Here is a 23,192-nt window from a genome sequence, read left to right on the forward strand (position 1 = left end):
CTGTCTGCTTCGCCCTGGCCGCCCGATGGACTGTCTGCTTCGCCCTGGCCGCCCGATGGACTGTCTGCTTCGCCCTGGCCGCCCGATGGACTGTCTGCTTCGCCCTGGCCGCCCGATGGACTGTCTGCTTCGCCCTGGCCGCCCGATGGACTGTCTGCTTCGCCCTGGCCGCCCGATGGACTGTCTGCTTCGCCCTGGCCGCCCGATGGACTGTCTGCTTCGCCCTGGCCGCCGGCTAAACCATCACCCCCTGCCTCTGTTTCATTTCATGGACCTGGCCCCCCATCCCTCCCCCTGATCCTCCACCGTTCCACCACCCTCCTGGACTCTTGTTTTGTTTGTTTTTTGTGGGTCTTGGAGCGTCTGGTTGCCGCTCCGTAGAGGGGGGGTTATGTCACAGTGTTGGGTTGTGTTTCCCCGGGTGTCCACTAGAGGTCTCTTTCCCTTACTGTCACCATTCATTCTGGAACTGCATTTCCCATGATCCTTTGTCTGTTCTCATCACTCATCATTGCACGCAGCTGTTCCTCATTACATTGTTAAGTTCTGTGTATAAATACCCTGCCTGTGTCAGTCCATGTCACGGAGTCGTTGTTATTTGTCACACCACTTTGGAGGTCTGTGTTCTTGCCTGTTATTGTTTTGATTCTTGTTTATGGATTGCCTTTTGGTTTTGACCCCTGCCTGGACTGGTTTTATGATTTTGGATTACCCGAATAAACTGCTATTGGATCTACCCCTGTTTCCTGTGTGTGGTATCGTGACAACACATCACTGGAAAGGTCTTGATCAGATGAGTAACAGCTTTGCAACCTGAAGGCTGTACCTAGCTCCTGCTTTGAAATATTGACCTCTGAACTTTGATATTGATGCATGTTGTGAGTCTTATAATTCAGCAACTGAATGGGCTAAAATAATAAAACCAACTGTTATATAAAGCTCTTGGACTCTTCCATCACAAGGGATACCGGCTGGTGCGATCACCAATAGGGGGCATCACCAAAAGTGGTAAAAATGTAATCTCACCTAGTTATCAATTTCAAATTCTGACCAAACCTTTGTGTTTCACATACGCCCATACCCATGAGGGCACTCTTAGATTTATACTCCAGACATCCATTTACATGTTTTAGCAATTTACAAAAACAAAACTACAATTCCCTGTTGCAACAGATTGCAACGTGATAGACAGCCCGTTAAATATGTAGTTCTTCCGGTTGGCAAAATAGGGTTGCAAGTAAGTAGGGTTTCAAAAAGAACTATCGTATAAAGTAGCTTCCTTTCAATCATGCTACTGCAAAAGCATAATACGTGTATGAATTCAGACCAAAAACATCGTATTATGGTTATTATTATTAGCCAAAATTGCTTGTATGGGAGATTTATGCTAGTTGCTAGGGTAACCGTATTGGCGCCATAGGTTGGCGCAGGCGCGCGTAGCCTGACCACAGAAACCTGTCTAACAGAAACGGAAGAAGGGTGCGCAAAAACAAACACACACACACACATATATATATAATATAAATAACTGACATTGCCAACAAATGTTTTAAAAATATGTTATCCTTTATTATATATATATATTTCTTGTATGTATTTATTATTATTTGACATTTTGGCGAGAGGCAGGGAAAACTCTGGACAGGTCGCCAGCATAGACTAAAAAATAGGGTCGCCAGTCCATCACACAACCTCCCACACTTAGGGAAATTCTCCATTTAACCTATTCTATTAGTTTTCTAAATATTTTCAACTTATGTTTTTATACAGAAGATAATGATAAAAAAAAAACTTTATTTGTAAAGAACAACATATGTGATACAAAGACCACAAGGACATTCATACATATATGTATGTATAAAATGGTAGACATAATTTAAAGCAAATAGCCTCTATGATTGTAAGCTGATACACCAGTTGTCTAGTGTTAACTATTGTATCCAGAGTGAAGTTATGCAGCAATAACAACAGGAAATACTACACTTAAGACTCAACTATGGGTATTGATCAATCATTTCTGTAAAGTATTTAACCTAGTGCCATGTACAGTAAATGGTTCATTCCAAAAGTATCAACAATCACTGTGAATAACATTATACAGGTGTATAGAGTATTAAACAATCAAACTATTACATCAGTGTAAGTGTAACATTTTTGTACAGAAAAGATCATTATATTGACAAGATGACATGGGCAAAGCCTGGGGAAGTCACCACTGCAAGAGACTGCTGTCATTCGCAAGCTCTAGCACCACAGTTAACAGCAGAAATAGTCTGCGAAACATTGGAGGTGAAACTTTAAAACCGACCTGCTGTTTGTAAACTTTGGAGAATCATATAAAACAAAATGTCTATCCATCTATGAAGCTAATGTTGCTTACACAACATATTGTTGTGAATATGTTGCTGGAAACAATAGTGCAAAATATTAGCACTGTATCAGACACCATTACACTTCAAAAAGTTTTTTGTTTTCCTTGAAACACACCTGCTGTCTAGTCATAATTTACACGCAGTCGAAAACGCATCCCACCAGTTAAGCACTCATTTACACTGCTTCAATATCACTGTCATCTGAACTCTCATAATCAACTTCTTCATGGTCCTTCGGTATCTCCTCGGGCCCATCCTTCAGCAGAGAAGCAGCATTCGGTCCTAAAGCCAGGCTGTAACTTGAGCATACGACTTGGAACTTCTCCTCCACATCTCCAAGCCTTTTCTGAAGAAGACACAGTAGCCCGCGATGACCTTCTTCACTTAAACTGCCTAGAAGGAAAAATTAAAAGTGAGGCATGACAATACTTCCAATGAGTTAGTGTTGTTGAGCTATTCATTAACTGACTTTAATAAAGAACTACAGACCATTTAGATCCAGCCACAAGGAATCCATGATGTAACATTTGAGGTTCTCAAAGTGAGTGGGGTTTTATAGGATCCCTAAAACCATTACAGCAAGAATCTAATAAAAGTTAGCTTCTTACCACTGTTTCTGACAAAAGACATTTCTGATATCCTTGTCCTTATGTTTCCAGACAGCTTTCTGAGATAGGTACAGTGCTGTCTCATCTCCCTCATCACAATGATCTTTTCCTCTTGAAGGCGCACTTTTGACATGTACACATCAAAAATCTTCTTCTTGGTGAAAATGTTGCTGGATTCTGAAGTCACCAAATAACATCCCATCAATACAAATTTGACCTGTACATTCTAAACAGCAGGCAAAACATAAGTAGTGTATGTACATCCCATAACCTGGTGCAGGGTGCAAAATAGCCTTAGAGAGAAATTGCTACATACCACTGCTGTGCATTTCCCAAGGCCATAACAGACTGTCTCCTTCCCCCACAGAGAGCCTGCTCTCCACCTTCTCTTCAACGATGCGCTCCTCATCTGCCACCTGCTCATTGTAGAGCTTGATTGTTTCCAAGAGTTTTCTCTTCTCTTCCCACAATTTTCTTCGACGCAAGTGTCGAACTTTGTTGCTGTCTATAAAATTGCAAAACACAGAAAACATGATGCACAAGCACATGCAGATATCAGAAAGTTCAATGAAATACTAATACTTATAACTGACTAAAGATTTAATAAATTAAAATGTTAAAAAAAATCGCATGACTTAAAAGGTGTAATAGAGGCCTAACTAATATCTGTCAAATTAAAAGGAAGACATTTTAAAATTAAGGAGCTGAAAACACGTTAATACCAAAACAATACAGATAAGACGTCTGCAAGTAATAAACATTACATAAATATTAGGTGACTTATCAACATACCAGTCTGATTATAAAGGCTGGCTTTTTTTTTGATGAACACCAAGAAACATTTGTTCAATAGATTTCTGACGTTCATATTGGTCATCACATCTGGTACCTACAGAATCTTAAAGCAACAACAATAATACAAGTAAATGATTATGGTGTATTTTAGGCTGTAAATTTAAAATTTGAAGTTCAAGTTAAGTTTATTTAGAGCCCCAAATCAATTATTACAGTCTCAAAGGATCTTACAAGCCCACAAGTTTATAACAAACAAAATAGGACGACACGTCCTTACTTAATCCTTATGCATGGCAAAGATTCTCAGTTACACAATGAATTATCACGCTGCAATATTAGTAAGCTACATAGAAGAATGTCCATAAAACACTGTACCGTCAGTAGCCCATTGTGTGACATCATCTAACCACTGATGCATGATGTTCTCAGGACACCCCAGCTCACTGCTCAAATCCTCCAGTCTCTGAGACTCAGCCTGAGCTGAAGTGAGTAAAAAGTGAGAAAATCAAAAAAAGCTTTTTTTACATAACTCATACACAACATAATACCTTGATGTATCTGCTGGATAGTGCAAGATGAAGGCCGTCCTGCTTCCGTCGGTTCCATCCAATTGCATGGACAGTTAGCATGTCATTTCTGGCTTTAAAGAACAAAATGATGTGATGGAGGAAAGTCCCATTAATGCTCATGAGATTTTACTTCATCCACACATTGACCATTGAGTTTTAATTAAAGAGAGATGTAATGCAGTTCTATTAATGTGTTACTATCGTATTAGAATATTTCCAGCTTTATATTTGCAATACATATTATATGATATTTGCAATCTCAGAGTACAAAGTATTAGACATAAAGAATAAAAACAATACAAAGAATAAAGAATAAAAGACAGGTATCCTAAAGTAATATAAATATGCAACAATTACCAGATTTTGTCATGTACTTGGTTGTGAGGGCACAACGGGACAGGTAGCTGTTTACCATTTCGACCTCCTCCCCTGCAGTTGTGCCAGCACCTTCCTGATTTTTGCCACTCCAGATTATCTAACAAATTAGTGTGGCACTTATATTATAATCATATACACTGTATTATATAAGTCATAAAAATACTATTTCAAATGGTATTATAAAGAATATGCAGTACCTCACACTTGGTTGAATGAGCCTTGGCATGCCTGACAGAAAGGAATGGTCTCATCTGCAGTAAAGGTCTGAGTTCCAACATCGAGACTGCCAAATTCTCAAGATAAGGCCAATACTTGCAAGCAAAATCTGTGCAATAGAACTGCCCGTTTGTGGCTGCTTGGAGCTCCTTCTGCAGGTACAGCGGATAAGCATATATTTCCCCCCTGTACATATTAAGAGCCTTGAGTAGCACTCCGTGTCTGCAAACAATCACCTCAAGGCCCTCTTCATCCAGTTTGCTTGCTTTTCTGGCTGTTTCACGTGCAGCAGACCACTGACTGGCTCCACAGATCCCTTTGCCGGCAGTCTGCATGACAAAATAATTCTGGTTAAAACTGAAAGTTGCTATTTGTTCTAGTTACTTCATCCATCAGGATGAGTCAGGTTACATCACACCAACTGGCATCTTTGTAATGATCAGTGATAATAAAAGGTTTACTTTCAAACTACTACTAAAGAGGAGCTTCAGAAAATGCATCTTCCACTTTCTTTAGGGTGACAAACTGCATGCATAGTCACTATCTCTTACAGAGATCTGCTATTACATAATGAATGAGCTGCTAAACTAGCCATTTTGGATGCCACCACACATACCATGTTTAATTTCAAACCTCAACACAAGATTGCTTAAAAGAGTGCACCATGCTAGGGATACAATATCTATTTAATAAAGCAACAATCATACATTTCAAATTTTGGATTTAAATCATAGGAGCAAACACTAACACTTTTCATTTTACTCCTGATCTCATCAACAAAATGGTGTACATCAGTGTCCTTGGCAATGAAGGTGCCATCAAAATAGGGTTCCTCCGACCTTAATAGAATAAGAAAAAAATATGTTCAGTGTAAGACATTATATGTTCTGTTAAGTTTACATTAAGTAAAACGATTACAAGTGTAAAACAACTAACCCTTTTGACTGCCGAAATCGGTACACTTTTCTGTTGCCATCTGCACAAAGAGCGAGCATGTTGGGTGTGCAAGCCGGGCAGGTGAAGTGCTCTACACTGGCCATTTCTTCACACTGGTACTGGCAGAATTTGTATTCCATGAAGCTTCTTTGAAATACGTCTCCATGTATTTTCCCAGCCTGTACATGCGATTAGTAAAGAGTAAAATGAAATAGCTAAACTAATATTCTCCCATCTCTACTTAAGGCAACTTTGATCCACACTGATCTTACCCTTCCAAAGAGACAAGTCCTCCTCTCTAACATCCGCATAAACCTTGTCTCGATAATCTTGGTGCAACAGTTTTCATTTCTTCAAATGAGCTGAAGACATCGACTGAAAACAGCGTGTCAGCATTCACAGATGCTGGCCAGTACCCACTTCTTATCAGAATAAGAATCAGAATCAGAATCAGAAAGAGCTTTATTGCCAAGTGTGCTTGCACACACAAGGAATTTGTTTTGGTAATGGGGCTTCCAGTGGACATATACAAATACAAATACAACAAGAAACATAATACCACAAATTCTAAGAATAAAAAATAAAAATATAAATATATGAGAATAAAAGTATCACAGTTGTCACAAGTATCACATTTATTACAGTGTTTTGAATATTATGAATAAATAAATCTACATATAAGTATCCCTGAGTTGTAGGATATTGCACTAAACACTGGGAGTATTGCACTTACAGGCATATGCCTTGGGAGGAGTGTTAACTGTTCAGGAGGGAAATGGCCTGTGGGAAGAAACTGTTCCTGTGCCGAGATGTTCTAGTGGCCAGTGATCTGAGTCGCCGTCTTGACGGTAACAGTTCAAACAGGTGGTGTCCGGGGTGAGTGGAGTCTGTGATGATTTTACCTGCTCTCTTCCTCACTCTGGAAGAGTACAGGTCCTGGAGGTTTGGCAGGGGGGCACCAATAATCCTCTCCGCAGTCCGGACTGTCCGTTGTAGTCTCCTGATGTCTGATTTGGTAGCTGAACCAAACCAGACAGTGATGGAAGTGCATAAGACAGACTCAATGACGGCTGAGTAGAACTGAATCAGCAGCTCCTGTGGCAAGTTGAACTTCCTCAGCTGGCGAAGGAAGTACAGTACCAGTCTCTGCTGGGCCTTTTTCACAGTGGAGTCAATGTGATTGTCCCACTTCAGGTCCTGAGAGATGATAGTGCCCAGGAACCTGAATGACTCCACTGCTTCCACAGTGCTGTTCATGATGGTGAGTGGGGGGAGTGCTGGGCTGCTCCTCCTGAAGTCCACGATCATCTCCACTGTTTTGAGCGTGTTCAGCTCAAGGTTGTTATAACTGCACCAGACAGCCAGCTGTTCAACAGACTCGTCACCGTTTCGGATGAGACCGATGACAGTGGTGTCGTCGGCAAATTTCAGGAGCTTGACAGTGGGGTCTTTAGAAGTGCAGTCATTAGTGTACAGGGAGAAGAGCAGTGGGGAGAGAACGCACCCTTGGGGAGTGCCAGTGCTGGTGGTGAGAGTCCTGGATGTGAGTTTCCCCAGTCTCACTCGCTGCTGCCGGTCCGTCAGGAAGCTGGTGATCCACTGACAGATCGAGGATGGTATGGAGAGCTGGGTCAGTTTGGCTGTGAGAAGATCAGGCATGATGGTATTGAAGGCCGAACTGAAGTCCACAAAGAGGATCCTTGCATAAGTCCCAGGTCTGTCGAGATGTTGCAGGATATAATGCAGTCCCATGTTGACTGCATCATCCACAGACCTGTTTGCTCTGTAAGCAAACTGAAAGGGATCCAGCAGGGGTCAGTGATGTCCTTCAGGTGGGCCAACACCAGTCTTTCAAACGACTTCATGACCACAGACGTGAGAGCGACAGGTCTGTAGTCATTAAGTCCAGTGATTTTGGTTTTTTTGGGGACAGGAATGATAGTGGAGCGTTTGAAGCAGCAGGGAACTTCAGACTGCTCCAATGATCTATTGAAGACTTGCGTGAAGACCGGGGCCAGTTTATCAGAGTAGCTTCTTTTAGCAACTCTGATCTCCTTTGTCAGTCTGTTTCTGGCCTGGTTATACAAGATTTTATCCCCACTTCTGTAGGCATCCTCTTTGGCATGACGAAGGTGTTTGAGTTTCCCAGTAAACCATGGTTTATCATTAGTGAATGATAAGAATGTCCTGGTAGGAATGCATGTATCCTCACAGAAACTTATATATGATGTTACAGTATCTGTGAGCTCATCCAGATCGTTGGTAGCAGCTTCAAAAACAGTCCAATCAGTGCAATCAAAACAGGCCTGTAGATTCTGCTCTGCTTCATTAGTCCATCTTTTTGCAGTCCTTATTACAGGTTTAGCTGATTTCAGTTTCTGCCTGTAGGTCGGTATGAGATGAACCAAACAGTGATCAGAGAGCCCTAAAGCTGCCCTTGAGACGGAGTGATACGCATTTTTTATTGTGGTGTAACAGTGGTCCAGTATATTACTGTCTCTGGTGGGAAATGTAACGTGCTTTCTGTATTTTGGTAGTTCACGGGAAAGATTTGCTTTATTAAAATCCCCAAGAATGATTAAAAGAGAGTCTGGGTACCTTTGTTCCGTTTCAGCTATCTGTTCAGCCAGCTGTTGTAGCGCCGCGCTCACGCACGCGTCTGGAGGGATGTAAACATTCACGAGAATGAAAGAGGAAAACTCCCGAGGCGAGTAGAACGGTTTACAGTTTATGAAATGTGCCTCTAAATTAGAAGAGCACATCTTCTTCAGTGTTGTTACATCTGAACACCAACTTTCGTTAATGTAGAAACACAATCCACCTCCTCTTGTTTTCCCCGTTAGCTCTGCGATGCGATCCGCTGGGAACAGCTGGAAGCCCGGCAGATGTATTGCGTTGTCCGGTATGGCTTCACTCAGCCAGGTTTCAGTGAAGCACAGAGCAGCAGAGTTTAAAAAGTCCTTGTTAGTGTGGGTGAGGAGAAGAAGTTCATGCGTTTTGTTAGGAAGGGATCGGAGATTCGCGAGATGAATACTGGGGAGTGCAGTGCGCAGGCCGCGCTCGCGGAGTTTAACCAGCGCGCCGGCGCGCTTCCCGCGTTGGCGTCTGAACGCGCGTTTGAACAACAACGCTGCCCCTCCGACGAGAATGTCCTGCAAGACGTCCGAATAATCAAAAACTGTAGAAAAGTTATCTGGTGTGTGTTTCCTAATGTCCAGTAGTTCGTCTTTGGTGAAACTGATAGGAAAAGAATGACTAAACCCAGAACAAACGAACAAAAACAACACAATAGCTGGAGAGCTCCACACCGAGGCAGCCGTCTGCGGCGCCATCTTGGATCGATTATTAGGTCGCTCATGTCAGGTGTCCAATGAGCCAGACATAATCTGCACAGCAAGTTTGGCAAGTGCAAGTCATACCGACCTAAAATAAAAAAGTAGAACATTCTAACACACAAAGGGACAAAAAAAAAATTTAAATATAAAACCATAGTTCCTACCATTTATGCAAACCAAAATGATTGCTCTGCCAGCTGATTCTGTGAAGTTTGAAGGGTCGCAAGTGCATAACTGGACAGGCCTCACTGTAGGTAATAAACATACTGAAAAGAGAAGAGAAATAATTTGAGAGAAATCATTAAAAATATGTACAATTAACATAATAAAAGTAAAAAAAAAATAATAATTTTAAAAAAACTTCACCAAAAAATCACTTTACCAAAAAGGTTCAAAACACTACCTTGATTGACCAGTGTACAGGTCCTTCTCAAAAAATTTGCATATTGTGATAAAGTTCATTATTTTCCATAATGTAATGATAAAAATTTAACTTTCATATATTTTAGATTCATTGCACACCAACTGAAATATTTCAGGTCTTTTATTGTTTTAATACTGATGATTTTGGCATACAGCTCATGAAAACCCAAAATTCCTGTCTCAAAAAATTAGCATATTTCATCCGACCAATAAAAGAAGTGTTTTTAATACAAAAAAAAAAAGTCAACCTTCAAATAATTATGTTCAGTTATGCACTCAATAGTCAATACTTGGTCGGGAATCCTTTTGCAGAAATGACTGCTTCAATGCGGCGTGGCATGGAGGCAATCAGCCTGTGGCACTGCTGAGGTGTTATGGGGGCCCAGGATGCTTCGACAGCGGCCTTAAGCTCATCCAGAGTGTTGGGTCTTGCGTCTCTCAACTTTCTCTTCTCAATATCCCACAGATTCTCTATGGGGTTCAGGTCAGGAGAGTTGGCAGGCCAATTGAGCACAGTAATACCATGGTCAGTAAACCATTTACCAGTGGTTTTGGCACTGTGATCAGGTGCCAGGTCGTGCTGAAAAATGAAATCTTCATCTCCATAAAGCTTTTCAGCAGATGGAAGCATGGAGTGCTCCAAAATCTCCTGATAGCTAGCTGCATTGACCCTGCCCTTGATAAAACACAGTGGACCAACACCAGTAGCTGACATGGCACCCCAGACCATCACTGACTGAGGGTACTTAACACTGGACTTCAGGCATTTTGCCATTTCCTTCTCCCCAGTCTTCCTCCAGACTCTGGCACCTTGATTTCCGAATGACATGCAAAACTGAGCAACAGTCCAGTGCTGCTTCTCTGTAGCCCAGGTCAGGCGCTTCTGCCCCTGTTTCTGGTTCAAAAGTGGCTTGACCTGGGGAATGCGGCACCTGTAGCCCATTTCCTGCACACGCCTGTGCACGGTGGCTCTGGATGTTTCTACTCCAGACTCAGTCCACTGCTTCCGCAGGTCCCCCAAGGTCTGGAATCGGTCCTTCTCCACAATCTTCCTCAGGGTCCGGTCATCTCTTCTCGTTGTGCAGCGTTTTTTGCCACACTTTTTCCTTCCCACAGACTTCCCACTGAGGTGCCTTGATACAGCACTCTGGGAACAGCCTATTTGTTCAGAAATTTCTTTCTGTGTCTTACCCTCTTGCTTGAGGGTGTCAATGATGGCCTTCTGGACAGCAGTCAGGTCGGCAGTCTTACCCATGATTGCGGTTTTGAGTAATGAAACAGGCTGGGAGTTTTTAAAAGCCTCAGGAATCTTTTGCAGGTGTTTAGAGTTAATTAGTTGATTCAGATGATTAGGTTAATAGCTCGTTTAGAGACCCTTTTCATGATATGCTAATTTTTTGAGACAGGAATTTTGGGTTTTCATGAGCTGTATGCCAAAATCATCAGTATTAAAACAATAAAAGACCTGAAATATTTCAGTTGGTGTGCAATGAATCTAAAATATATGAAAGTTTAATTTTTATCATTACATTATGGAAAATAATGAACTTTATCACAATATGCTAATTTTTTGAGAAGGACCCTGTATATTTGCCATCTTTTTTTACACAGCACACTGTTGGCTCAATGGGCTTGTAAATTCCCTCAATGCAGGACTCCCTGTTATGGATGGTGAGTTTTTTGTGTATGTGTGTGTCACAATCCATGCACAGCCACTCTTGGGGCATGCAGTCTCTGCAGCGAATGACGGCAGGAGATGTGCAGTGGCTGCAGTTCTTTTCTGGAGCCACATTGCAGGACAGCAAGCAGTTGATGTGACCTTGTTTTCCGCAACTCATCTTGGGCTACAGATTGGCGCAAGCACCATGATGTGGATGTTGAAGGGGACTTGTTGGTGCCTTGAACATCTGCTGAGGTCAGAATATCCTGCAGTTTCTGCATCTCAATGTCTAAAAGCTAAAAGACAGAAATAAGAAAATATTAATTTCTTTCACGCTTATTGCTAAATTGCTTAATTACAGTAAGGTCAGGTGTCATCTTACCGAATAAGTGTTCAGAGCAGTTTGATTGGGTAACTGTGGGAACCTCCTCAGACGACTCAAAAGGTGTAGCGTCCTCACTGCCAACCACCGAAACAACTGAAAAGATAGATAGAAAGGAAAGAGATAACAATGTCCATGTCTTACAAGCATACAATACAGTGTTCATATAGTGACTTCAGGCTATAATAGGTTGATTGATATGTCTGACAATTCCTTTAAACTCTAAAAGTTTTTTTCCTCATAATCTTGAAATGTTAGAAGCATGAACCTGACACTGATGCTTCACTTCTACTTAATTTCTTTGGAATTGCTAAGCATTACAGTGAAGTCAATAACATAAGTAACACATCCACCATGTGGTGTTTCTGATGGCACAGTTTAACATACAGTATTTAAAGGAAAATTATTAAAATCCGGAAACAGAAATCCTATTAACCTAACAAACCTACCTAACAAATAGCAAGCTGAATTCTGTATACAATGGGCACAGTTATACTTAGTTAAGAAGCATTCATTGGTGGGTAATCACAAATAATCTTGGAAGACATGGACTACCTGTAGCTGAAGCACGTTTTCGTGTCTCTCCACTTCTGATTCTTTTTAGCAGTGGACGTCCTTTAGCATCTCTCTCCACCCATCGGACATTAAATTTATTACCTTTAGCAGATGTTGTTTTGTCCTTCGCTTGCTTTGCCTTGCATGGTGGGGCAGTCATGGCCTAATGGTAGCAGAGTTGGACTGGTGACCCAAAGGTTGCTGGTTCAATTCCAGTACCGGCAGGAATATGACTGAGGTGTCCTTGAGCAAGGCACCTAACCCCCAATCGCTCCCCGGGCGCCACTCAAGGCTGCCCGCTGCTCCGGGTGTGTGTATCCACGTTTGCAGTGTGTGTGTGTTCACTACTCACTACTCTGCTCCTAATGTGTGTGCACTTACTTGGATGGGTTAAATGCAGAGGTCAAATTCCAAGTATGGGTTACCATACTTGGCCATCACGTGTCACTTTCACTTTTCACTCTTATGACAGAAAGTGAGCAGTATGATAAAACTGAAATAAAGCCAAATCTTGAGCAGTTCATTCAAATTTTGCACTCTAATTCCCACTCTTTAGTATTATTACCAATACTGGATTGTCTAAAAAAATACTCACTTCGGTTTGAGCAAGGAACATGTCTGCAAGGAAAATAGCATCATCTGCTCTCTCTCTATTGTTACGTGTGGGTTTTGCTATGTCTTGTATATCACGTGATTCCTTGTTTGTCATGTGACCCTGCCATGTGTCTTGTCTTTTGTTGTTGTTGCTCAGTGTCCACAGGTGTTCCTCGTCCATGTTTATTAGTCTCCCCAGGTGTTTCTTATTAACCACGCCCCCTTGTTATCTTGTTTAGCTTGTTTGTCTGTGTATTTAAACCCCTGTGTTTCAGTTGTTGGCGGTCGGTTGTTGTTTGATGTTTTGATGTTGCTGGTAGCTGTTCCGTGTTCCTGTCCTGAGTCCATTGGATTACCTGTTTGTTTTATTAAAGTGCTTGCATTTGGATTCTCTCTCCGCTTCATTTCTTCCTTGCTGCATCGTAACAGAACGACCGACCAAAATGAATCCAGCAGCACGGATCTCGCCTGATCTCCCCAGCATGAGCCAGGAATTTGCGGGTCAGATCGCGGCCTTGGCCCTGGATAGCCCCGATCTGTTCCAATTCACGTGGGGGTTTATTCCTCTCGCTGCTTCCTGCTCCCTCGGAGACGAGGCAATTAAGCTGTGTTACCGGCTGGGGGCTAAGGAGGTCAACCCGAGGGAGCTTCCCAATATCTCCAGTCTGGACTGGAGAGAGGCACTCTCCCGATGTCTGGAGAGCTTCCTCCCACGGTACATCAGGCCTTCAACACTGGTCCCAGTTCCGGTGGTCCCGAGTCCGGTGGTCTCAAGTCCGGTGATCCCGAGTCCGGTGGCCCGGAGGAGGAGGAGAAAGGCCTCCTCAAAGACTTGTCCGCTGGCGCCACTCCAGCGAGCCATCACTTCTGCCGAGCCAGAGACCGTCCCGCCAGAGACCGTCCCGCCAGAGACCGTCCCGCCAGAGACCGTCCCGCCAGAGACCGTCACGCCAGAGACCGTCCCGCCAGAGACCGGGACCGTCCCGCCAGAGACCGTCCCGCCAGAGACCGTCCCGCCAGAGCTTCAAATCAGCCACGTCCAGCCAGAGCTTCACGTCAGCCACGTCCAGCCAGAGCTTCACGTCAGCCACGTCCAGCCAGAGCTTCACGTCAGCCTCGTCCAGCCAGAGCTTCACGTCAGCCTCGTCCAGCCAGAGCCTTCACGTCAGCCACGTCCAGCACAGAGCCTTCACCGCTGGTCCCGTCCAGCACAGAGCCTTCACCGCTGGTCCCGTCCAGCACAGAGCCTTCACCGCTGGTCCCGTCCAGCACAGAGCCTTCACCGCTGGTCCCGTCCAGCACAGAGCCTTCACCGCTGGTCCCGTCCAGCACAGAGCCTTCACCGCTGGTCCCGTCCAGCACAGAGCCTTCACCGCTGGTCCCGTCCAGCACAGAGCCTTCACCGCTGGTCCCGTCCAGCACAGAGCCTTCACCGCTGGTCCCGTCCAGCCCAGAGCCTTCACCGCTGGTCCCGTCCAGCACAGAGCCTTCACCGCTGGTCCCGTCCAGCACAGAGCCTTCACCGCTGGTCCCGTCCAGCACAGAGCCTTCACCGCTGGTCCCGTCCAGCACAGAGCCTTCACCGCTGGTCCCGTCCAGCCCAGAGCCTTCACCGCTGGTCCCGTCCAGCCCAGAGCCTTCACCGCTGGTCCCGTCCAGCCCAGAGCCTTCACCGCTGGTCCCGTCCAGCCCAGGGCCTTCACCGCTGGTCCCGTCCAGCCCAGGGCCTTCACCGCTGGTCCCGTCCAGCCCAGGGCCTTCACCGCTGGTCCCGTCCAGCCCAGCGCCCTCTCGCTCTCGGAGACGGAGGAGGAAGAGGACTTCCCGCGTCCCGCAATGCCTGGAAGTCCTCCCTGTACTTCCTGTCAGCCCAGAGTCCTCGCCGCTGGTTCCGTCCGATCCAGAGACTGTTCATGTCACTTCCTCCGAGCCAGTGTCTACGGACAAGATGGCCGCCTCCGAGCCAGTGTCTACGGACAAGATGGCCGCCTCCGAGTCAGAGTCTGTTCCTGTTCCCGAGCCAGAGTCTGTGTTGTCTGTTCCCGAGCCAGTGAGTGTGTTCTCTGTTCCCGAGCCAGTGAGTGTGTTGTCTGTTCCCGAGCCAGTGTGTGTGTTGTCTGTTCCCGACCCAGTATGTGTGTTGTCTGTTCCCGAGCCAGTGTGTGTGTTGTCTGTTCCCGAGCCAGTGTGTGTGTTGTCCGTTCCCGAGCCAGAGCCAGTGTGTGTGTTGTCCGTTCCCGAGCCAGAGCCAGTGTGTGTGTTGTCCGTTCCCGAGCCAGTGTGTGTGTTGTCCGTTCCCGAGCCAGTGTGTGTGTTGTCCGTTCCCGAGCCAGTGTGTGTGTTGTCCGTTCCCGAGCCAGTGTGTGTGTTGTCCGTTCCCGAGCCAGTGTGTGTGTTGTCCGTTCCCGAGCCAGTGTGTGTGTTGTCCGTTCCCGAGCCAGTGTGTGTGTTGTCCGTTCCCGAGCCAGTGTGTGTGTTGTCCGTTCCCGAGCCAGTGTGTGTGTTGTCCGTTCCCGAGCCCGAGCCAGTGTGTGTGTTATCTGTTCCCGAGCCAGTGAGTGTGTGGTTTGTTCCCGAGCCAGTGTGTGTGTTGTCTGTTCCCGAGCCAGTGAGTGTGTTGTCTGTTCTCGAGCCAGTGTGTGTGTTGTCTGTTCCCGAGCCAGTGTGTGTGTTGTCTATTCCCGAACCAGTGTGTGTTGTCTGTTCCCGAGCCAGTGTGTGTGTTGTCTGTTCCCGAACCAGTGAGTGTGTTGTCTGTTCCCGAGCCAGAGTCTGTGTTGTCTGTTCCCGAGCCAGAGTCAGTGTGTGTGTTGTCTGCCGTTCCTGAGCCGGTGTCTGCGCCGCCCTGGCCGCCTGAGGGGTCTTCGCCTCCCTGGCCGCCCGAGGGGTCTTCGCCGCCCTGGCCGCCCGAAGGGTCTTCGCCGCCCTGGCCGCCCGAGGGGTCTTCGCCGCCCTGGCCGCCCGAAGGACTGTCTTCTCTGCCCTGGCCGCCCGATGGACTGTCTTCTCTGCCCTGGCCGCCCGATGGACTGTCTTCTCCGCCCTGGCCGCCCAATGGACTGTCTTCTTCGCCCTGGCCGCCGATGGACTGTCTTCTTCGCCCTGGCCGCCCGATGGACTGTCTTCTCCGCCGTGGCCGTCCGAGGACTCATCTCTGCCCTGGTCCCCTGCGCAACGTTCTCTGCCCTGGTCCCGTTCCCCTGCTAGGACTTGGCCCTCCTACCCTCCCCCAAGACCACCTCCGCTTCACCACCCTCCTGAACTTTAGTGGTTTTGTTTCAAGGGGCGTCGGGAGCCGCCCATAGGGGGGGCTATGTTACGTGTGGGTTTTGCTATGTCTTGTATATCACGTGATTCCTTGTTTGTCATGTGACCCTGCCATGTGTCTTGTCTTTTGTTGTTGTTGCTCAGTGTCCACAGGTGTTCCTCGTCCATGTTTATTAGTCTCCCCAAGTGTTTCTTATTAACCACGCCCCCTTGTTATCTTGTTTAGCTTGTTTGTCTGTGTATTTAAACCCCTGTGTTTCAGTTGTTGGCGGTAGGTTGTTGTTTGATGTTTTGATGTTGCTGGTAGCTGTTCCGTGTTCCTGTCCTGAGTCCATTGGATTACCTGTTTGTTTTATTAAAGTGCTTGCATTTGGATTCTCTCTCCGCTTCATTTCTTCCTTGCTGCATCGTAACATCTATCTTGCTGAGCAGCCATTTCAAAGATACTATACTGGAAAGGAAGATGAAAACACAGTCAGACAAAAAGTATTAAGGATGTATAGTATAGGGTGGCTATAGGCTATATAAAAACTAAATAAAATAAAAAAAATTGGACAGTGAGAGAGAGTAAGGTGAAAGAAAAATATATAATAGAGTAACAATACTTACTTGAAGACAGTGACGCTTTAGAAAAGAGATAGAGAGATGGAGAGAGAGAGAAAGAGTTTGTGTGTGTGTGAGAGAGAGAGAGAAAGAGAGAGAGAGAGAGAGAGACAGTGAGAGTGAGAGACAGTGAGAGTGAGAGACTGAGAGTGAGAGACTGAGACTGAGAGAGAGTGAGAGAGAGAGATAGAAGAGTGGCTCTTAAAAGAGCCGTTGGTTCTTTATAAAGATAGACAGGTGGAGGTAACAGGGAAGGATGGTGGGTAAAAACAGGAGCTGTTGGACAAAGGAAAACAAAAACATAGTTAATTATTTTGCAGCAAAGATTCCTAGATTTGTCATATTATACATATAACTGTAACAAAATAAAGAAGATAACTGTGATGCTGCTGTTATTGCATATTCAGCATGTAAACTGCATTCATGAACAGAAGCAGTGTGTCGTGATAAATGAGGTGAATGCATCATTAATACGCTTAATCTGAATACATTTTCATGACCACTAAAAGATTTTGTGATTTGTCCTCTCGATACGCCTGTAATTAGTTGTGTATATGGTTATTGTTTTTAAAGGGTTATAGTGTTGTACCCCCAATTTTGCACATTTTCTTCTGACAGATTTATTAACATCAATTACAGAACATAACACTATGTATATGAACTTTTTTTTCAATAAAAACTAAATGTAATTGCACAAACTAGAATAATTATTGTAAATTTTACATGTGGGGTCGGTAAGATGTTTAATGTTAAAAGAAGTCTAATATGCTTACAAATGCTTAATTTATTTGATCAAAAATACAGTAAATCTTTGTAAAAACTAAAATTGTGAAATATTATTTAAAATAGGCGATCTGTTTTCTATTTGAATATGTTAAAATGTAATTTATTCCTGAGATTAAAGCTGAATTTTCAGCATCATAATTATTAGAACAGCTTATATATATATACCCCTGGAACGGGGTCCGAAAACTTGGTCCAATCTATTCCATTAAGTACTAGTACTTATTCATTAGCGACTAGTGCTTATTCTTTAGTACTAGTGCCTATTCTTTAGATACTAGTGCTTATTCTTTAGATATTCTTTTGAATACGTATTAGTAGCTAATGAATAAGTACTGGTATCTATTTAATAGGTACTAGTATCTAATGACTTAGTAATAGTATTTATTGAATAAATACTAGTATCTATTAATAGGTACTTGTATCTAAAAGGTCATTCTCTCTCTCTCTCTCTCTCTCTGAGCCAATATGGCAAGCCGTTTTAACATTTTATCATTTTAACCTACTAGTCTCTATTTTCATGCTACTAGTACTTATTTTTTAGATACTAGTATCTATTCCATTAAGTACTAGTACTTATTCATTAGCAATCTAGTGCTTATTCTGTTTAGAATATTAAAAGTGCTTATTCAATTTTTATGCTTATTTATATTTTCAGAGCAGAAAATCCGAATTTTCTGCTTATTCAATATTGCATCTAAAATGGAAGTGACTTGACGTGTGTGTGTGTGTATGTGTGTGTGTTTGTGTGTGTGTGTGTGTGTGTGTGTGTGTGTGTGTGTGTGTGTGTGTGTGTGTGTGTGTGTGTGTGTGTGTGTGTGTGTGTGTGTGTGTGTGTGTGTGTGAGAGAGAGAGAGAGAGAGATTGTGTCTGTTACAGTGACAAGAGTTTAACCCTTTAAGGCCTTGTTTTTTGGATATATATCTTTTTTTATTTAAAAAAAAGTGCATACAACTCATATCTTTTAAATGTATTGTTTGCTTTAAATTAAATTAAGATTGTATGTTTGGTAATTGAACCTAAATAAATTTAAAATTAATGTGCTATATTTCAGATCAATATATTTGTTTTCCTTCATTTTAATCAACACTAACTTTATTCTCATCTGAATTATAAATAACTTATTTCTGTATAAAATAAAAAATCCCGAATAATCCAGACCAACCAGAGCGCACTATTTCTACAACATCATCAGTGCTGAAGCGGAATTACCAGAGTCGTTCGGCAGATAGCCAGCAGATATTTTGTGTCACGTCGTGCACAATAACCCTAAAGGCACCAGGGTGGCGGTGCCACCGGCTTTTTATATATATATATATATATATAAATATAGCTGCGAGCAGCGATGAAGGGCCAAAGCCGGCGGTACCGCCACCCCGGTGCCTTTAGGTAACTAAAGGCACCGGGGTTGCGGTGCCACCGGCTTGGGCCCGTAATCGCTGCTCGCAGCTATATTTATTATTATTATTATTATTATTATTATTATTATTATAACGACTATTCGGGCACTTTTGGGGCTCTTAACGTGCACGAAAACTCTTTAAACTTTGCACACAGGTCAGAACCTGCGGCCATCAGGGCCGGGCTGAAGGTGGTACCCGGGCGTGGCAGGGGGGCTCGACAGCGCCCCCTGGAACGGGGTCCGAAAACTTGGTCTATAAATCAAACACGCTTGCATGTAATAATATGAAACTCGGTACACATATAGATCTCATCGGTTTATATATCCTTTGTACTTTTACTTTTTACCCCAGCCCAACAGGAAGTCGGCTATTATGGTTTGTTTGGAAGCGTATGCCCCTGGAATTCGAAACACTTCTCCTAGGAAATTCGTCCAATCACCACCAAACTCGGTATGCATGAAGTCAAGCAATTGAGAATGAAAAATTGCCAGCGGATTTTTGATATCTCGAACGGTTTGGCCGTGGCGAGGAAACGAAATTATGGCGAATAATGGAAACAGGAAGTGTGTTATAACTTCTTCATACATCAACTGATCTTGATGAAACTTCAGTAGTGTGTTTGTTGTAAGAGGCCGATCACATGGATGTGACTCTTGTGAGTCAAAGTTATAGCGCCACCAACTGGCAGAAGGAAGTGTGTCACTTTCAAAATGCTTTGAAATCACCCTCTTATTTTAACCCGATTTGCTTCAAACTTCACTACTATAATGTAAACACACGGCAGATGTAGACCTGTGAATGGATTCTTGATATCTTAGATACTGTTGTCGTGGCAACGCATCAAACTTTAATATTCTTTTTTTATGCTTTTGAGACTCTTAGCATACTTGAAATTGCATGAAACTCGACAGACACATCACATTTATTAGCCAGTAGACATGTGCAAAGTTTCAGAAACGGGCGTGGTGAGGGGCTCAGTAGCGCCACCTTTTGTCAAAAGTGGGGGGATTAATTTTATCTACAGTAATAAAAATCGGTATGTGTATTGTTCTCCTCCAGCAAGACAACTTTCTAATTTACACTCAATAGCTCCAACCAACAGGAAGTCAGATGGTTTGAAAATTGTCATTTTATGTCTCTCTCTCTCTGAGCCTACGTCTCTGTGTGTGTGTGTGTCTGTGAGTGTGGGGAGGGGGAGGGGGGCTAGATTAACCATTTCACTGCTGTTTGGTCTGGCCTGCATTAAAAAAGAAAATAAATGTCTTACGCCTTGTATTTTTTAAATAAGTTGTATTAATAAGTAAAGGCATATAACCAGTTGAATTGTAGTGCATTGAAAATAGTTTTATATAATTAGTTTATTAATTAAATTAACTTGGTCCATAAACTTGGTCAGAAAATTTGGTCCATAAATTAAACACACTTGCATATAATATTATGAAACTCGGTACACATATAGATCTCATCGGGCCAAACAACTTTAAGCCAGCCCAACAGGAAGTGGGCTATTTTGGTCTTAATGTGGATTTTTGGCAAAATCAGCCTCTGATTTTTTACCCACTCCTCTTAAGTGGTTTATTCAATTCCCACCAAACTTTTTCAACATGATGAAAATACATTAAAGAAGCTAAATTGTGAATGGCTATTGAATATCTCAAATTGTTTTGCTATGGTGAGGGATTAAAGTCATGTCAAAAAAGTAAACACTAAAAGCCTCATATCTTCTAAAAAATTAATTACACCATTTATTTCTAGATAAAATTACACAAATATCAGAACTAAACCCATTTTATTCTTGTTTTCAATTTAAGAATAATGTACAAGTTTAAAAACAGCCAGAATGTGTTATTCAGTTAAAAAATAAATACATCAAGTAATACAAAGGGCTATACTGCCCTCTTGTGTCCAAAATGATATCAACTCAGTACATAAAACTTTTTTATCAGGTATGGCTATTGTAATTAAATATAAATATATTAGGTATGTGGCTGTGAGGATCTTTTCCCACCGGTTAATCGACGTTAGACACCAGCGAGGCCTTTTAAATCGCTAATATAAAAGTGAAAGTAAAGTATAAGGACGTCCGCACGGACATTTATAGTGGTGGCGCTCGCAGTGCGCTCGAATGAATTCTATGGAAGTAGAAATGAAAAAACGTTCGCTCTGTTCTGCTCGCTCGTCGCCATGGACGCGCACCGTTATGAATGCCAGTGCAGCCGCATACTTTTTAGTGTCACTTTAAAATTAGCACCATATCGGCTGCCGATTGTTTCCGGTTTTCAGGTAAAACACAACAACAAATGAGTAAATGACAGATTCGCTTAAATAGGCGCTTTTACACAAAATATTCCGTCATCATTTTTTTCAGTCAGCTCTTCACTCTCGTGATTAATGAATTTTGACTCCTGTTGCTGATCTTTGCTGCAACTTTCGTTCAGCTCACAATTTAGTAAGCAAACACGCTTCAAATGTGTTTTTATTTTATTTTTGTGTATACATGTGTGTATTTACATTATATATATATATATATAGCTTATGTTTCAAATATGAGTTAATTAACAATCGTTGGAAAGAATGATACTTTTAAACATATCACTAAACCGTCATTAGGTGTCGCCAGGCGACCGTCTTAATGAGCGAGTCATTGATTCATTCGTTCAAACGATTCGTTCGAACGGCTGAGTCATTCATGAATGAGACAGATTATGGATTGGTCGTTGAATCTTTGAGTCAACCGATTCGTTCAAAATGCTGAATCATTCAGTAATGAGAACGCATTGCTGTGAGATCCTCGATGGTTCTGCTGTGATCTTTGTTTAACTATTTTCGCTGCTGAAACAGAAAAAAAGTCAATATTGCATCTAAAATGTAAGTGATTTGACGTGTGTGTGTGTGTGTGTGTGTGTGTGTGTGTGTGTGTGTGTGTGTGTGTGTGTGTGTGTGTGTGTGTGTGTGTGTGTGTGTGTGTGTCTGTGTGTGTGTCTGTGTGTGATTGTGTCTGTTACAGTGATTGTTTAACCCTTGTTAAAGTTTAGGCCTTGTCTTTTTGGATATATATCTTTTTATATAAAAAAAAATAGCATACAACCCATATATTTTAAATGTATTGTTTGCTTTAAATTACATTGAGATTTGTATGTTTGGTAATTGAACCTGAATGAATTTTAAATGAATGTGCTATGTTTCAGATCATATATTTGTTTTCCTTAAAATTTGAACTAACACTAACTTTATTCTCATCTGAATGATAGATTATTTATTTATGTATAAAATAAAAACACATTTGATTTTTCTTTTTTAATCAATGTAGAATGTGTAACTGAAAAAATAAACAGATTAGGGCTCTGTTCGAGGACAAGAAATGAAAACCAATGCAATATGATGAATGTCCAAAAGTTTTTTTTTGCTTTTAAACTATGTGTGTGTGTGTGTGTGTGTGTGTGTGTGTGTGTGTGTGTGTGTGTGTGTGTGTGTGTGTGTGTGTGTGTGTGTGTGTGTGTGTGTGTGTGTGTGTGTGTGTGTGTGTAAGAGATTTTGGTTGGGTGACAGTTGTAGTTTAGCAGTACAGTTTGACAAAAGCACAATGTTGTGTTTTATTGCGATTGTACACAAATATAAGTAAACACTTTGCAGTTTGAATAATGTCCTGTATGAACAAAAGGACGGAGTATGTTTTTATGTCTACATTGTTCAATCACGCCTCACACACACACACACAAACTATTTTTCAAATCAGATCAGGCAAATATTCTGTCATGGCACACTTCATATAACTTTCAAACTTGTGTACTTATTTCATGTGTCCATTAAGTCCATGAGACCGTAGGGTGTCTCATTTTTCATTTTAGGTTTCAGAAGGTTGCTCACGCATACTTTGTGGTTGATATGTGCCCACAATGCACACTTTTGCAGAGCCCACACCAATGCAAGCTCTACAGCACACATCTTCTCAAAGGTCAAAGCGGGGTTACGTTATTGCCCGTCATGCACAGTAACCCCAAAGGCACCGGGGTGGCGGTGCCACCGGCTTGTTTAGTTTATATATATATATATATATATATATATATATATATATATATATATATAAATATAGCTGCGAGCAGCGATGAAGGGCCAAAGCCGGCGGCACCGCCACTCCGGTGCCTTTAGGTAACTAAAGGCACCGGGGTTGCGGTGCCACCGGCTTGGGCCCGTAATCGCTGCTCGCAGCTATATTTATATTTATTATTATTATTAGGGCCCAAGCCTTGAAAAGGCGAAGGCCCTATTGTTTTCCTAAGGATTATTATTATTAGGGCCCAAGCCTTGAAAAG

The 23,192-nt window shown here is 42.8% G+C and overlaps 3 protein-coding genes across 8 annotated transcripts in view; all 3 read right to left on the minus strand.

The window, feature by feature from the left end:
* LOC143714601 (uncharacterized) overlaps window positions 1-23,192 on the minus strand; it is a 212,932-nt gene that overhangs the window by 146,527 nt on the left and 43,213 nt on the right. The window lies entirely within an intron of this gene.
* LOC143714596 (uncharacterized) lies at window positions 1,840-6,188 on the minus strand. Of its 5 annotated transcripts, XR_013195558.1 has the most exons (10): window positions 6,147-6,188; window positions 5,875-6,053; window positions 5,687-5,777; window positions 4,306-4,411; window positions 4,151-4,250; window positions 3,773-3,878; window positions 3,297-3,485; window positions 2,981-3,157; window positions 2,486-2,765; window positions 1,840-2,273 (listed from the first exon to the last, which is right to left on the minus strand). XR_013195558.1 is itself a non-coding variant. In XM_077205809.1 (9 exons), the coding sequence occupies exons 6-9, from the start codon at window positions 3,855-3,857 to the stop codon at window positions 2,548-2,550; spliced, it is 669 nt and encodes a 222-aa protein (XP_077061924.1). In that variant the 5' UTR covers window positions 3,858-3,878; window positions 4,151-4,250; window positions 4,306-4,411; window positions 5,687-5,777; window positions 5,875-6,053; window positions 6,147-6,188; the 3' UTR covers window positions 2,281-2,547. The 5 variants fall into 5 exon arrangements, 4 of the variants coding, with proteins under 4 accessions (XP_077061924.1, XP_077061926.1, XP_077061928.1 ...); XM_077205809.1 differs by lacking the exon at window positions 1,840-2,273 and having other exon boundaries at window positions 2,281-2,765; XM_077205811.1 differs by lacking the exon at window positions 1,840-2,273 and having other exon boundaries at window positions 2,281-2,765; window positions 4,306-4,415.
* LOC143714546 (uncharacterized) lies at window positions 11,226-17,122 on the minus strand. 2 transcript variants are annotated; one of them, XM_077205775.1, is made up of 6 exons: window positions 16,700-17,122; window positions 16,505-16,541; window positions 12,825-12,877; window positions 12,230-12,368; window positions 11,675-11,770; window positions 11,226-11,581 (listed from the first exon to the last, which is right to left on the minus strand). In XM_077205775.1, exons 3-6 carry the CDS (start codon window positions 12,843-12,845, stop codon window positions 11,328-11,330), a joined length of 510 nt encoding a protein of 169 aa, XP_077061890.1. In that variant the 5' UTR covers window positions 12,846-12,877; window positions 16,505-16,541; window positions 16,700-17,122; the 3' UTR covers window positions 11,226-11,327. The 2 variants fall into 2 exon arrangements, with proteins under 2 accessions (XP_077061890.1, XP_077061889.1); XM_077205774.1 differs by having other exon boundaries at window positions 16,505-17,122.

Source organism: Siphateles boraxobius, unplaced genomic scaffold (genome assembly GCF_051911475.1).
Source record: "Siphateles boraxobius isolate OS27281-9 unplaced genomic scaffold, OSU_SipBor_1 55, whole genome shotgun sequence".
Lineage (NCBI taxonomy): Eukaryota > Metazoa > Chordata > Actinopteri > Cypriniformes > Leuciscidae > Siphateles > Siphateles boraxobius.